The sequence below is a fragment of the Microcaecilia unicolor genome, unplaced genomic scaffold (genome assembly GCF_901765095.1).
Source record: "Microcaecilia unicolor unplaced genomic scaffold, aMicUni1.1, whole genome shotgun sequence".
In the NCBI taxonomy this organism is placed as follows: Eukaryota; Metazoa; Chordata; class Amphibia; order Gymnophiona; family Siphonopidae; genus Microcaecilia; species Microcaecilia unicolor.
This window is the reverse complement of record NW_021963309.1, coordinates 106736-121874: the sequence shown is the minus strand read 5'-3', so window position 1 is coordinate 121874 and position 15139 is coordinate 106736. Positions and strand designations below refer to the sequence as shown.

Sequence of the window (15139 nt, the reverse complement as noted above, 5' to 3'; positions counted from 1 at the left end):
AGGGGAATTTTCTGTAATTGCGCAATAAGACTTCTATGCAAGAAGCACCAGCTCTCCTAGGTCCCCTCCTTCCCTCACAGCAATAACACAACATGAGGTAGTGACCAACAGCTGCACATCCTCCTCCACCACTACTCTGGGTCCAATTGCTTATTTGAACTGAATGGCTATATAGAGTCCCACATGGTTCAAAATTAACAGTAAGCCTCAGCAAGACAGATGGCAATAATGACCACCAGCACTGCCTCCTCTTGCTACATGATGGTGGGGTGGGGTGGGGGGGGGGAAGAGGGAGAGAAGAACAACAGGATAAGCAGTGTGATCGGTAGGGGTGAAACAATGAGATGCAGGTGTGGGAGGCAGAAAAGGCTGCAGTGTGGGGAGAATACTGCAGAGGAAAGCTAGTGATGGATATTTGGGGGGAAAGAACAGAGTGGTGGGAGTGTAGGGCTCTTTCCAAGGGGTAGAGAGAGAGATGGAAGGTGTCCACTGGAGAAGGGGCACAGAAAGCTGGGGATTGAACCTGCCAAAAGAGGAAAAGGGTTTGTACTATTACTAGTTATCATTTCTATAGCGCTACTAGACATACACAGTGCTGTATACTTGAACAAGTAAGAGACAGTCCCAGCTTGACAGAGCTTACAATCAGGATAGACAAATAAGGGATAAGGGAATTCTTACGGTGGGAATGATAAAACACACACGGGTACTGAACAAGTGAATAGGGATAGGAGTTAAAAGCAGCTTCAAAAAGGTAGTGCTTTTAGCCTTAGACTTGAACACAGCCAGAGATGGAGCTTGACATACTGACTCAGGAAGTCTATTCCGGGTGTATTGTGCACCAAGATAAAAGAACAGAGGTTGGAGCTGGCAGCGAGGATGAGAAGGGTACAGATAAGAGAGATTACCCGATGAACAGTAGTTCCGGGAGAGATAAGAGTGAAAGGTACTGAGCAATTGCAGTGTGAATACATGTAAGTCAATAAGAGGAGTTTGAACGTATTTGGAAACAGATAGGGAGCCAATGAAGTGACTTGAGGATAGGGTTAATATGAGTACAGCAAGTTCGAGTTTACCTGTTGTTAGTGGAGGAGTTGAATTATGTAACACTGGCGGAATATAAGTTGTGCAGCAGAATTTTGAACAGATTGAAGGAGAAAGATTGCTTAGTGGGAGACCTGTGAGAAGCAAGTTGCAGTAGTCTAAGCGAAAGGTGATAAGAGTGGGGATAAGGGTTTTGGTAGTGTGCTCAGAAAGGGAAGGATGAATTTGATGATATTATAGAGAAAGAAACAACAGGTTTTAGCAATCGGATATATGCAGACAATAAGAGAGGAGTCAAAGATGACCCCAAGGTTAACAGCTGATGAGGACAGGGAGGATGTGTGTGTTATCCACAGAGATAGAGAAATAGAGAATGGGGGAAGAGAAGAGGTAGGTTTAGGGGTAAAGATAAGCTCAATCTTGGTCATGTTTAGTTTCAGATGGCAGTGAGATATCCAGCAGCAATGTCAGACTGGCAGGCTGATATTTGGGCCTAGATTCCTGCTGAAATTTCTGGTGTGGAGATGTAGATCTGGGGAGTCTTCAGCATAAAGTTGATACTGAAAACCATGGGACGAGATCAGAGCACCAAGAAAAGAAATATAGATGGAGAAAAGAAGAGGTCGTAAGACAGAGCCCTGAGGTACACCAACTGATAGTGGGATAGAAGTGGATGAGGGATCCACTGGAACATACACTAAAAGTGTGATGGAAGAGATAAGAAGAAAACCAGGAAAGAACAGAGCCCTGAAATCCAAGTAAGGACAGCATATCAAGCAGCAGGTGGTGATCAACTGTGTCAACACAACAGATAGATCAAGAAGGATGAGGATAGAATAGAGATCTTTGGATCTGGTCAGGAAAAGGTCATTGGAGACTTAGCATGTGCTGTTTTAGTTGGGTGAAGAGGGCGAAAGCCACACTGAAGTGGATCAAGAATAGCTTGAGAAACTGTGGAGAATAGCATGTTCATGTAGCTTGGCTAGGGAGGAGGGAGATGGGGCGATAGAAGGACAGGGTCCAATGAAGGTCTTTTGAGGAGTGTTGTAACTACGACATGTTTGAAGGCATCAGGAACAGTTGCAGTGGAAAGTGAGAGATTGAGGATATGACAGATGGTGTTGAGTAGATGGGTAGGAATAGGATCAGAGGAACAGATAGTCGGTTTGGAGGAGAAAGAAAATGTGCAATTTCCTCTTCAGTGATTTCAGAAAGGAAGAAAAGAAGGCAGGGGTTGAAGGAGGATTGACAGAATGGACTGGGGAAGGAGAGGTGGAGGTGACTTTGTTGAGAACTCAAGGTTGATCTTGTGAATCTTTTCATGTAAGCCAGAGTCTGGGGAGAAAGTGAAGAGGGAGTTGGAGATGAAGGCACTTTGAGGAAAGAGTTCAGTGTAGCACAGAGACATCCAGGGTTTGAGCAAAGAGAGTTTGTCAAGTGCTACAGTAGTCCTGTTTGGCAAGTGAAGAAACAGACTGGAAGAAGGTCAGCAAGATTTTGAAATGTATGAAGTTAGCATGGTCACAGGATTTCAGCCAAAAGCGTTCAGCAGATCGGGCACAGGAACACAGGCAGCAGATTCTAGAGGTCAGCCAAGGCTGGAGTTTGGGACGCCTTAGAGAACAGGGAATGGAAGGAGCAAAACTATAGAGCAGAGGAGAAAATAGTATTATAGGAAAAGACAACCTCATTGACAGACTTGGATAACATAGTGGTTGAGAAGATTAAAACACTGGTGGAGAGAGTGCAAGCATCAACAGTCTTGAAGATTCCTAGATGTTTTGGTGGAGATTGGACAGGACTGGGGGAGAGATGGTGTTTAAGATCAAGACAGTGGCCATTCTGGTGAGTTAGGGGTAGTGGAGCACATTTGAAGACTGAGAGATGTTAAAGCAAGAAACTGAGAAGCATAAGAGTTGTGGGATCATTAGCATAAATGTTAAAATCCCCAAAATGAGGGGAAGAAGATGAAGATTCAAGAAGGAGTCAGTCAGTAAGAAAGGGACTTATCAGGGGGTCGATAATGACTACTACTTAGAGCGGTAGAGGAGTGAATAGACAGATGGAGTGGGCTTCAACGGAAGAAAACCAGCGAGACTGAGGTGGAAGAAGAGGTTGAAATCTACAAGAGAGTGAGAGTAGTAGCCAGACACCACCTCCACAGCCATCCAGGTGAGAAGTATGGGAGAAAAGGTAACCTCCGTAACAAAGTTCTGCAGCTGAAGCAGAGTCTTCAGGGAAAAGCCAAGTTTCAGTTAGGGCAAGCAGATGGAGAGTACGAGAGATAAACAGGTCATGGATGTAGGAAAGTTTGTTAGAGACAGAGCCGGCATTCCACAGAGCACATGAAAGGCACAGAAGAAGGGGAGAGGGAGAGGAACAGAAATTAGACTGGAGTCACTGCAGTGTGACCTACATGAATAGGATGAGAGTTGATGTGAAGGACCAGGATTGGGATTGCTATCCCCAGCAGACAGCAGCAGAAGGAGCAAGAGAGTACGGAGAAGAGGACAGGCATGACTACAGTGAGATGTACTCAGAATGGAGATGGTTGAATGAAAGGAAAAATGTTGAAGCTTGAGATCTGAGAAGAAGAGAGAAGGACAAAAGGGATGCTGAGATGATGACAGCAGAAGATGGACAATGTGTTCCTGAGGTATATAGTGGTTTCAGATGGAGAAAGCGATTGGGAAGGGACAGTAGGGAAGAGCTAGGGATGATGGAACCTGGAGAATGGCATTACTTGAGGGGGGGCTGAGCTGAGGAGGGAGAAAAGCTGGGGGGGGGGGGGGGGATTCCCACCTGCAGAATTTTAAAGTTTTGTTGCACAGAATTCCCCCAGGAGTGTTATACCTACTGAAAGGCAATACTAAGACTGCTGTACAAAAGTGCAGCAAGTTTTTGCACTTACCACACTTTAACAGCAAATATTAATGTGCGCTGAGTAGAAAAGCTATGTGGTAACAGTTGGGAGCATGTACTCTGCAGTTAGCACACTGCAAAATCCTTTATCGTACATTTAGACTTTGCAATTGGTACAGATGCATTTAATGTCTTCTCCTGAGGCGGCATTGGTGCACAGTACTTACTGCAAGCTGTGTTCCTGAGGTATATAGTGGTTTCAGATGGAGAAAGAGATTGGGAAGGGACAGTAGGGAAGAACTAGGGAGGGTGGAATCTGGAGAATGATATTACTTGAGGAGGGAGAAAAGCTGGGGAGGGGGTGTACAGTGGGCACGAGTGCACTTAACCAGAGTGTGCAGTTCATAGCCATTCTCCACCCACACCCCACCCCCTATCAGAGCATGAGATTAAAGCACAAATCAGCATGCGCTGTCATACCACTGCAATAACAGCGTACACTAAGAGGCTCATTTTCAAAGCACTTAGCCTCCCAAAGTTCCATAGAAACCTATGGAACTTAGCCTCCCAAAGTGCTTTGAAAATATGCCTCTAATTCACATATTAACTACTTAACGCAGTTTAGTAAAAGGTTGTCAAGTATTTTAGAGAAATCTTGGAGGCCCTGAAGGTATTTCAGAACAAATGTACAACTGAATAAGTTTAGAATTGCACGTACAATAAAATGACATAAGCTGCAACAGGTAAGGTACACAACATGCTGGTTTGTAGCATACTTCTTTAGTTTTAAATTAGGGAACCACTGCCCCATCATTATCTGGGCAAGTGAGCTACTACATAAGGGTTCCAGAGAATATTATAGTAACACCCAGACAAATCAAACTACTGTGGTGATTTGACAGCACGAACAAAAAAAATATTGTTCATTTAATTTTACAGAACAAAGAGAAATGTAAGATACTGAAAAAGTAAAATAAATCTAAAGCATATGCAAATATGCTAAGTCTTATAAGGAGGCTAACATAAATAACCAAATAATTTATTTAATGAATTCTGACACAAAATATATTGTGAAAATGTTGACATCAGATTTACAGTATGATTTTTCACTGTACTACTGTAGACAACGAAGTCCTAATTCAGGGCGTTCAAGAGAGCTTTGGGCTCTTCAAAAGTGTTCAGACCACCCAGTACTGCTTTTTTTTTTTTTACATTGTAAACCCTTCTGTATGGCTGCCTAAAAGATCTGGATTGGTTTGCAAGTCTTTCCTATTTGAATGTTTCCTATTTAGAGCATCATAGAATGGGACTCCTGAACTAGCTAACAAGTTCAGGCTGAACACCAATTCTTCTCAGGACCTCTTCGGGCATACAGAACACAGGATTAACAGATTTTACTCGGTCTTCCCCCCAACAGTGATAATCCAGCAATTCCAAATAAAGTGTGAAAAGGGTCCACCTAGAAAAAAAGAGAGATTAATCTTACATGAAAGTATTATGATTTTCTACTAAATTATTAGAACACAAACTTTGAGGCATATTTTCAAAGCACTTAGCCTTCCAAAGTTCCATAGGTTTCTATGGAACTTTGGAAGGCTAAGTGCTTTGAAAATATGCCTCAAAGTGCCCTTTAACTGTCTACATGCCACTCCCTAGCTTGACCTACATGGGTGCATGCTTCCAACATACAAATGTGATCCAAGGAAGGACAAACACAGCAAGAATATATCAAATGTCTAACCAAGTTTCAGAAGAAACTTCCTCAGGGGTCACGCAGATTTCCACAATACATTTACAGATTCAATGCATGTACTGCAATACCCGTATAGAAAAAGCTCTGATCCAATTCCAAAAAAAAAAAACCAACTTGGTGGTTACTGACTTTTGGAATTGGACCAAAGCTTTTTCTATGCAGGTATTGCAGTACATGCACTGAATCTGTGAATGTATTGCGGAAACCTGTGTGACACCTCACAAAGGTTTTTCCAAAACTTGGCCAGGTTGGGTCGTTTCCATTAAAGCTGACATTGCTATAAACTCTGGGATCGTTGCTGCTGTTTGGTTGTCTGTTCTGCTTCTGCAGTAGACTGTCTCCTGTTTGTTTCTGCTCCAAAATACAAATACCGTGTCTGTCCATTCAGTTCAAAGGCAGTTCTCCAGTTTTACCACAAAACACGGTATTAAATCATACTGTTTTCAGAAGAGAAGCAGTTCATCGATGTTTGAATGGGGATGCAGCTACTAAATAAGAAACCATGCTTAGATGATGTGCTTTGAACGGCTACTATAAAGTAAATGCACGTTTTACTGCTGTGATGCTTACCATGTCACCAGGCCTGTCGGCAAACCCTCCAGTCTCCTCATCTTGACAAGCCAGGATAAAACAACGCAACTTCTCTCTGTCAATCCAGTGAAGTCTCCCAATTATTTTTAGGGATGCCAGCACCCACCATGAATAGCATACATCCGGTAACTACCGAAAGATATCATCAGGACAGTCAAACAATGTTACTTAAAAATCTCTCTTGATTCACCTAGGGGCTCATTTTCAAAGCACTTAGCCTTGCAAAGTTACTATGGAACTTTGTAAGTCCAAGTGCTTTGTAATACGCCTCCATGTAACTTTGTAAGGCTAAGTACTTTGAAAATATGCCTATTAGTCTGCTAATTTTTGCTGGCACAGGTCTTAGGCAGTCTGTAGGTGATCTGTGGTCTCTTGTATCTAAGCTGACCAGTAAACACAAAATAAATGAAGCAGGGGTTTAGTTCAGAAATAAACATATTTTTGTGTGTCAAATTTGGCAAGCCATACAGAGAGTTCATTCTGATTACAAGAAGGCCTAAAGTAATATAAGGGAAGCACTATGGTCCAGGAGGGGAAATCACATTTCTCTAAATTACATACTTACAGCTACACTTTTTATCCCCTTCCCTAACATTTTCGCCTTTTGTTTTAAGTTTTAAGGAATTCACAATGGGACATTTAAATGATTTTCATTTTAGTTAACAATAGAGGGGCCTATTTACTAAGATGAGTTAGCATATGCTAACTGCTGTGTTAAGTCAATGCGGAAGAAACATGTAAAGCAGTGCTTCCCAATCTTTTTGACCCCTTGACTGCGGCCAAATAAAATTATGACACCCCCCCTACCCCCGGACATACAGAATAATGATATACCTATGGAAAGCTCACTTTGGTATGGAGAACAGGTGAGGAATACATTAAGTGTAAAGCACAATCCCCACTCTTCCAAGTAAATGGAATCGTTAACACCACCTGAACAGATGTATCTACCTGTAATTCATGACCTATAATACAATTAGTTTATGGCAATGACGTTTCTTATGTTCTTCTGTGTTAACAGAATGGGAAGCTGCTGGGAACAGCTCAAACTGTTAACACAAGTTTTGCAATTAGTGGATGTCAAATGCAAAATGCTGCACAATATCGAAGAGTCCACTACTATTGCACAAACAGATATATTTTACTACTTTTTCTAAAACGAGGAAAAGACCTCAAAATACCTAAACGCTTAACTTAGATTTTAGCGTCTTTCACTGGGGTTGTAGTGTTCGTCATCGGTCTAAAAACCTCGTGTTGTTTTTCTTATTTTTAAAAATAGTTTTATTTATTAATTCTTGATCCTTAATTTAAAAATAAGCCCCTGAGGAAGCCGTGGGTGTTAACTACGTGCTTGACCTTTTTGCTATTATTAAATAAGTTTTAACGCAAAAGTTTTGATTGATTGAGCAAATAGTGGAATGTTGTCTTCTGAGAAAAACTGAGAAGAAAACAAAAGAGAAAGTTGAATATTTTTAATTAAGGATCAAGAATTTAATAAATAAAACTATTTAAAAAAAAAATAAGAAAAACAACACGAGATTTTTAGACCGATGATGAACACACTATAACCCCAGTGAAAGACGCTAAAATCTAAGTAAGTGTTTGGGTGTATTGAGGTCTTTTCCTCATTTTAGAAAAAGTAGTAAAATATATATGTTTGTGCATTAGTACTGGACTCTTCGATATTGTGTTCAATTTTGGTTTTTTAGAGCTTCAGTTAACTTTCTCACTTTTTGGATACTAAATGCAAAATGCTACCACAATTCAGTAAATAGGACGCAGTGTAGCATTTTTACTTAAAATGAATCAGTTTTTAAGATATCTTAGTAATTTTTGAAGCAGCAAAACCTACATATCTCTCCAACTTCCCAGATATCAGTTTAATGATACAAAATATTCAGCTGCATTCACAGAATCTCGCTAAAAGGGTAACACTAGCATACATGTTGTAATCAGATGTGTTAATGGCACACCACTGTCTGCATGTGAAGTGATAATTTAGTATACTACAACCAAATACCTTCTCTGGTCGTCCATTGAGCCCACCAGAGGGCAACTGCCGCTCACAAAGCCACCAGCCCAGCAAATCAGCATTAACTTGGTGCAACTGACCAGTTATGGCCAAGAATCCTGTGCAACAATAGATCTAGAATTACAGACATAAATTTCATGTGTATTTTTAAAATAATTTTAGATGGGTCAATTCTAAAAATACCAAAGCTTGTATCTTTTTACATTTAAATCTCTTCTAATTTTAACATCTAAAATAAAAAAGAATAGCCAGGATTCAAGTTCTACTTCTTCCATTGATACACCTTGAGACCATGCGCAAATCACGTCAACTTCCATTGCCCTAGGTACAAGTTCACACTGTAAACCCTCTGAGGCAGGGTCCTACCAAAATAAATTATTAACTGCTGATTTTCCCATAGGCAACAGAGATTGGCACATCTTGCATTCTCGGTTTTTTTTCTTTTTTTGATAGATACATAATAGGAATAATATTCAAGTACAAAGTGTACTCCCCACAACCCAAAGGGATACCTATCTCATTGGTGGTCTGGGGGGATTCGGAGGGAGGTCCTCAGGGGTGTTGGGCCAGGAGTGATGCCCAGTCACTCCTGGCCAGTCCTGTGCTACATTCCAAATGACGTGACTAATGCTAGGGGTCATATTCCTTATATGGGAATATGACCTCTAACGGTAGTCATGCGAGCTTACTGCTAGGGGTGCCATTTTGACTTTAGTGCAGAACTGGCCAGGAGTAACTAGGCATCAGGCAACCCCCCCCCCCCCACCCGATAACCTCCTGGACCCCCTTGAGCTAATCCAAAGAAAAAAGCAACACTGGGCCTTCAGAACTAGGACAACAGGAGTACTTTATTGATCAATGACCCGACACGGGCCGTGTTTCGGCGCTAACAAAGGCGCCTGCTTCAGGGGTCTTGAGTTTTGTGTGGCGTTCTGGTTACTCCATTCAAAAAGGATATGGTATAACTTTTGTAGGCTGGTTGGGTTCAGTTGTGTCTTATCTATAATTTTTATTGCCACATATACAGTTGATATCTTGAAAAAACGGCTCTCTCAGAGATGTTGAAACCAATGATCAATAGCATACACTTATCTCCCAGCATAGAGCCTGCCATGAGTGGGAAAGCGCGGGGTACAAATGTAACAATAATAATAACTTTGTATGATGACATTTAAAAATTATATATGAGCTTGCACCACCTTATTTGATAGAGTGAGTCTGAGGGATCAAGATTTTACTCTGGCTTAGAAATGAGGTTCATTCCTGCCATGATATATACAAAAACTAACCTATTTGGAGACACTGCCCCTCCCCCCCCCCCCCCCCAAAAAAAAAAACATAGGAACAAGATTCTATATTATTTCTCTTAATCTTGATTACCATTTTTTTTTTTTTTGCTACGCTTCAGAAGGCCTTGAGTTTGGGGGGAGACACCACAAAAAAAGGTTTTAATAAATAAATATAGCAACAAAGTGGAAGAGATTTTGGAAAATAGAACTTCAACCATTTTTCCAATATGTTTGACAGTCTGAATACCTGTTAAGGGTTCCTCTGTTTTCAAAAACAGTTTCTCAACATCTGGAAAACAACTACACATTATCTAGAGAATCTCTCATTTTCTCTTTAGATGGGATTTTTCCTGCTTCCACATATTGCTGGGATGCAATTCTAGCGTTTCATGCAAACATATTTTAGAACTTGTCACTTCCACTATATTTCAGATTTTCAAGAGAAAAATTCAGATTAAAAGAGCTAAAGAGGCACAGTTTAGATAGAACATACAAATCAGAACTGAGACATTCAGGTAAAAGCATGTATGCACCGGTTATATGCGGTGGGAGCATCCATTTTACAGGCATCAATGGGATTAACCTGTCAACAAAAACAAGTATATATGTATATGCATGTCTGCCATTTCAGAAACATAAATGTTTATGTGTTCTGAATCTGTCACAGCACCAGGTATCTTTTGCCAGTAATGCTTTGTAGGGAAGGGGCACAAAACACTGGGAAATTAAGGGGTGACCACTCCCGATATCTCCAGTTTTGCTTCACAAAAGAAGTACCTTTCTATAACCTAGACAAAGTCAAAAAGGCACAAGGAGTCTTTAAGAACAGGGGGCATCAAACCAGCACTTTATTGAACCTGATTTGACGCCTCCTATTCCTGAAGGCTCCTTGTGCTTTTTTGACTTTAGTCCTGCTTGGGTGTGCTTTGGATTCCCTCGTGCGTCTTCTATAATCTAGACATCACCAGAAGCAAGGCTGATCTTGGCAAACAAACAAACATACATTTCCCATCTGTAATGGAGAATGCATGTGTATTTTTGAGCCCCACCCAAAACACATCCAGATCCTACACACCTTGCTATATGCACCTATTCATGATTTAGACAAGTATGCAATAGACAATGCTGGTTTCTGCAACATCCAAATTGTGAACAGGGCTTCTAAAATTCTCTCTTTAATGTGATTTTACAGAACAACTCTTACCTGCCCAGCATGGGATTCAGATCCTGGTCTGCAACCAAAACCTCCATCAAAGTTCATGCATGACAAAACAAATTCTATTGCTCTTTCTAAATTAATGGCATCCAGTTTCCCCTGAAAGACAGAGAACCATTTTTAAATAACAGAAAGAAAAATTATGATTAATAATTTTGCATAACAGACCAGATGAAGAGACACAGAAGAAGCTGTTTATGGAAGGCTGACTGGTTGACTGTAATACAAATTGAAAACCACAATTCTGTTCAAGTTTCTGCACTTCTTTATCTTTTACCCTGTTGCGGAGGGATCAGTTCTATATGTAGTTCTATTTCTACACCCACTCAGTTTCCAGTTTTTTGAAGGAGACTTCCCATTTTCATGGCCATGTTAGCGATGTGAACAATATATTAATTCACTGTACACAGACGTCTGAATGGATATTACAGTTATTTTCAACATTTTTATTGATGACTGTATACAAAATATATATAACTGTAAATCTTGATATACAAAAGTCAAATTAACAGATCTTATACAAGAAAGTCAAAAAGATAAAGTCTGTCATTAAGTTTTTATCGTTTATTTCCCCTCCTCACCTTACCAAACCCCCCCTTTTAGGCCGATGATATTGGTCATATTTCTTAGAAGTTAACAGTAACCTAGTTCAACAAACAAAGGAACCTGGCACCATTCTTAAGCGAACCCATCTATCCCTTCAAGTTTGGATATTACAGTTAATAACTTTCTGCGAAGCATGAACCTGGGCCCCAACCCAAGTATAATATGCTAAATATGCTGAGTCAACTGTCTTGAAAGCAATAGGTAGCTGAAATCTTACCAAAAGAGCCAGGGTTGCTACTGCACAAAAAGAAAACCTTGTATCTATTTCTCCTGTAAAGATAAATGAATTAGTACCTTGCCAAGTTCATCAGAAAATGTGTCTGCTGTGAAACTGTTACACAAAGAGCTACACTTTACTAGGTACTTATATTCCACTCATACCTCAAAAGGTTTGAAGCAGATTACAATACAAAGAAGCCAGTAACAATACACTGAGACATTGTTTACATAGAAAAACAAAACACTGTTACATGATAAAATCGCGTTAACAAAGTGGTCTGATATGTATTACAAGAGTCAGCTCCCTAATATAACATGTTTAACTGGTCACATATGTAGACCGGTTCTAGAGAAGAGGAGTGGAGGAGTAGTCTAGTGGTTACTGCAATGGCCTAAGAAGCTGGGGAAGTGAGCTTAATTCCTACTGCAGCTCCTTGTGACTCTGTGCAAGTCACTTAACCCTCCATCGCTTCAGGTACAAAATAAGTACCTGTATAAAATATGTAAACCGCTTTGATTGTAACCACAGAAAGGCGGTATATCAAGTCCCATCCCTTTATGACATTACATGTTTCTTAAATAATATAGTTTTCAAAGGCTTTACGCTGTACAATTTACATTCTAAAGATAAACACTGGAGAAATTTACAAGATGCCAGACTTCTAGAGCAACACCCATCTTATGGATATAGCAAATCTGATTCGCTAATCAAATTATTAAAGAGAAATCAGTTCTATAGCTCCAGTCTATGCCTAAATGTAAAAACAGTATGTTACCTATAAAATACACTTTACAAGTTAAAATGTTACCCCATTTGTCTCCAGCAAATGACCCATCTTCTTGTTGCAGACTTTGTACATATTCAACAATTTTATTTACATCAACAACGCAGAGACTATCGTAAAGGGTAAGAATCTGTGGGGAAAAAAGGCGAAAGAGATGATTGCAATGAAAGCTTATATAGTCATTTATAGAGCTTTAAACATTAAAAACCTTATTAACAAAGAAAAAAAAACTCCACTTTTCCATTCTGTGCCTATGGAAATTGAAGGCGGCCCTAAGGATCTCCTTTTCCTAATACTGGCCACTTGCTCTTTGCCACCACAGCCCATTATATTCCTATGGGTGTGAATTATTAAAAGGGACCCTACATGTCACTGAACTACCTTTCTATGTTTATTTTACTTAATTCAGATTTGTTCCATAAATGTGAATTTGTGTGTGTATAGGTGGCTCTGCCTTTCTCTGAACTGAGACACTTGTTTACCTATCATTCCAGCAGCCATTGCAAGAGACATTGGTTAACACAGCTCATTAGCACAAACTTCTTTGCACGAGCTACAAATATTGTTAAAATGCAGAATGTTGCTTTATTTTGGGAATGTTTCTGTAGCAGGAAATATTTTCTATATCCCATACATTACTTTCAGTACTTAATCATATTGTACAATCTGGGTTTTTTTTTAACTAGCTTCATGCTATAAACTCATTTTCAGAACAATATATTTCATTATTGGTTCAGGCACTTGTTTTATCTCCCTTGGATTATTGTAATAGTTTGTGTTCTATTATTTCTGTAAAAGTTTTGAAGCACCTGGAGCTTAGAACAAATATTGCTGCCAGAATGATTTTTCTTTTGAAGAAGTTTGATAGAGTTACTCCATCTTTGACTCATCTGCATTGATTGCCTATGCAGACCCGTGTGTTTTTTAAAATAGCCTGTATGATTTATAAGAGCACTATTTAACTAGATTTTTTCGCTTCCAAATACTAGGTCAAGAGCTAGAGATTCATGTCCGATTTCCTTTCCTTCAGTGGATAGGTCGATTTTTTTATTGGGCAGTATAGGCTTGGTGTTCTTTACCTACGGAGTCGAGAACCATGAATTCTTTACTCCTCCTTTCAGAAATCCTTTATATACTTGTTCAAAAAGTTCCTAATTTAGGGGCCCTTGTACAAAGGCGTAGGAGGGCCTATGCATGTACAGCGTGCACCAAAAAGGCACTACCAGCTGGCTTGCACATGAGCCAGGCCGCGGGAGACCTTATCACTAGGTCAATGGGTGGCAGTAAGGTCTCAGGCTGAAAATGGACGCGCGCTGGTTTCAAATTGTGGCGCACATCCATTTTCCGGCCTCTTTTAAAAAAAGGTCCTTTTTCTTAGACATGGTAAAAAATAGCCCGGTGAGCGCCCACAAGACACACTCGCACTGCCGCAGTCCACATTTTACCACGGCTTAGTAAAAGGACCCTTAATGTTTTCTCTTTGAAGTTTCTGTGACATTTGTTTCTGGGTTTTTGGGTTTTTTTTTTAAAAGATGTATGTAATCTGCTTTTGACCTTATTGGGAGTTGGTGAATACAAATGATAATGTTAGATTTGAAAAGATCACAGTTTCGACCCTAATTCGTATGGTCAAAGCACCTAAAAATAATCATTAAAAAAAGTCTATTTTATAAAACAAGATCTACATGTCACATGACTTTGTAGGCTGAAAGGACACCTAAGTGGGCATCTCCATTTAGGCACCCTGGGAGTGCCTGGTAGGGGCCTATTCTACAATGGAACCTAGGCACATTGATTCCATTATAGAGTACTAGTGTAACCCTTTGCTGGCACACCCAGGACAGAGATATGCATAACTTGCAGTATTTGTAAGCCCCAGCCTATGTCCTGCCCGTGCTCCACCCACCCCTTGCAAATAAGTTAAGCAGGTAATGGTAGCATAGCTGCTAGTACTTACGCAAGGTATGTGTGCACATAGGTGCGTACGTGCTAAAATACTAAACGTTTGCACGCGTAAATGTGGGCACCCGGTTTACAAAATTGCCTTTAAAAGTGATTAGGCAAACCTAAAAATCAGTGAGTTTGCAACGGTCTCTTTACTGGCTGCCACCATAAGAGCAAAGAGGAACAATATTTGCATTGAAAAGGGCGTTCTGCCAGTCCATCCTTAAAGGAGACAGCAGCTCTTCCACCACCAATGAAGGCAAAGCAAACAAGTACGCATAACGGGAAAAGGGGAAGCCACATTCTTCCAGAATGACTGAGGTCAGCAAACTTGAGTGTATGCATGCTGCACTAGCAGTGGAGAGCAAAGATTCAACATTAAAAAAAAAAAAGACTCGGGAGTCAAGTGGAGGTTCTAGGTTTCAGTTTGCAAAACATTTTGAACACTGAGTTAAACAGTGAGTTATACATTGTTTATTATATCATTTGACCCAGCAGCTCCCTCAAGTTCATCTGCATTTCCAGCTTTACATAGTAACATAGTAGTTGATGGCAGAAAAAGACCTGTACGGTCCATCCAGTCTGCCCAACAAGATAAACTACAGCTGCCCCCCCCCCCCCCCATGTTTTACACATCCCTTCCATCTATCCTGGCCATCACAAAAATAATCTTCCTATTGAGAAGCAGAAATTACAGTGCTGCCCAGCGCTAAACACAAGTACACACATTAGCCAGCCACTTGGCACTGCTGTTGTGTGATGGCTGGACTTAAGTACATAAGTATTGCCACACTGAGA

The 15139-nt window shown here is 40.3% G+C and overlaps 1 protein-coding gene across 1 annotated transcript in view; it reads right to left on the bottom strand.

The window, feature by feature from the left end:
- Window positions 1–4931: 4931 nt before the first annotated feature.
- Window positions 4932–15139, bottom strand: part of LOC115459175 (geranylgeranyl transferase type-2 subunit beta-like) — a 30223-nt gene continuing 20015 nt past the window's right edge. The window contains 7 exon segments of the mRNA XM_030189038.1: window positions 4932–5316; window positions 5318–5365; window positions 6230–6379; window positions 8271–8396; window positions 10776–10886; window positions 11611–11663; window positions 12422–12527. Of these exon segments, the coding sequence (XP_030044898.1) occupies window positions 5224–5316; window positions 5318–5365; window positions 6230–6379; window positions 8271–8396; window positions 10776–10886; window positions 11611–11663; window positions 12422–12527 (687 nt within the window). The 3' untranslated portion in view covers window positions 4932–5223.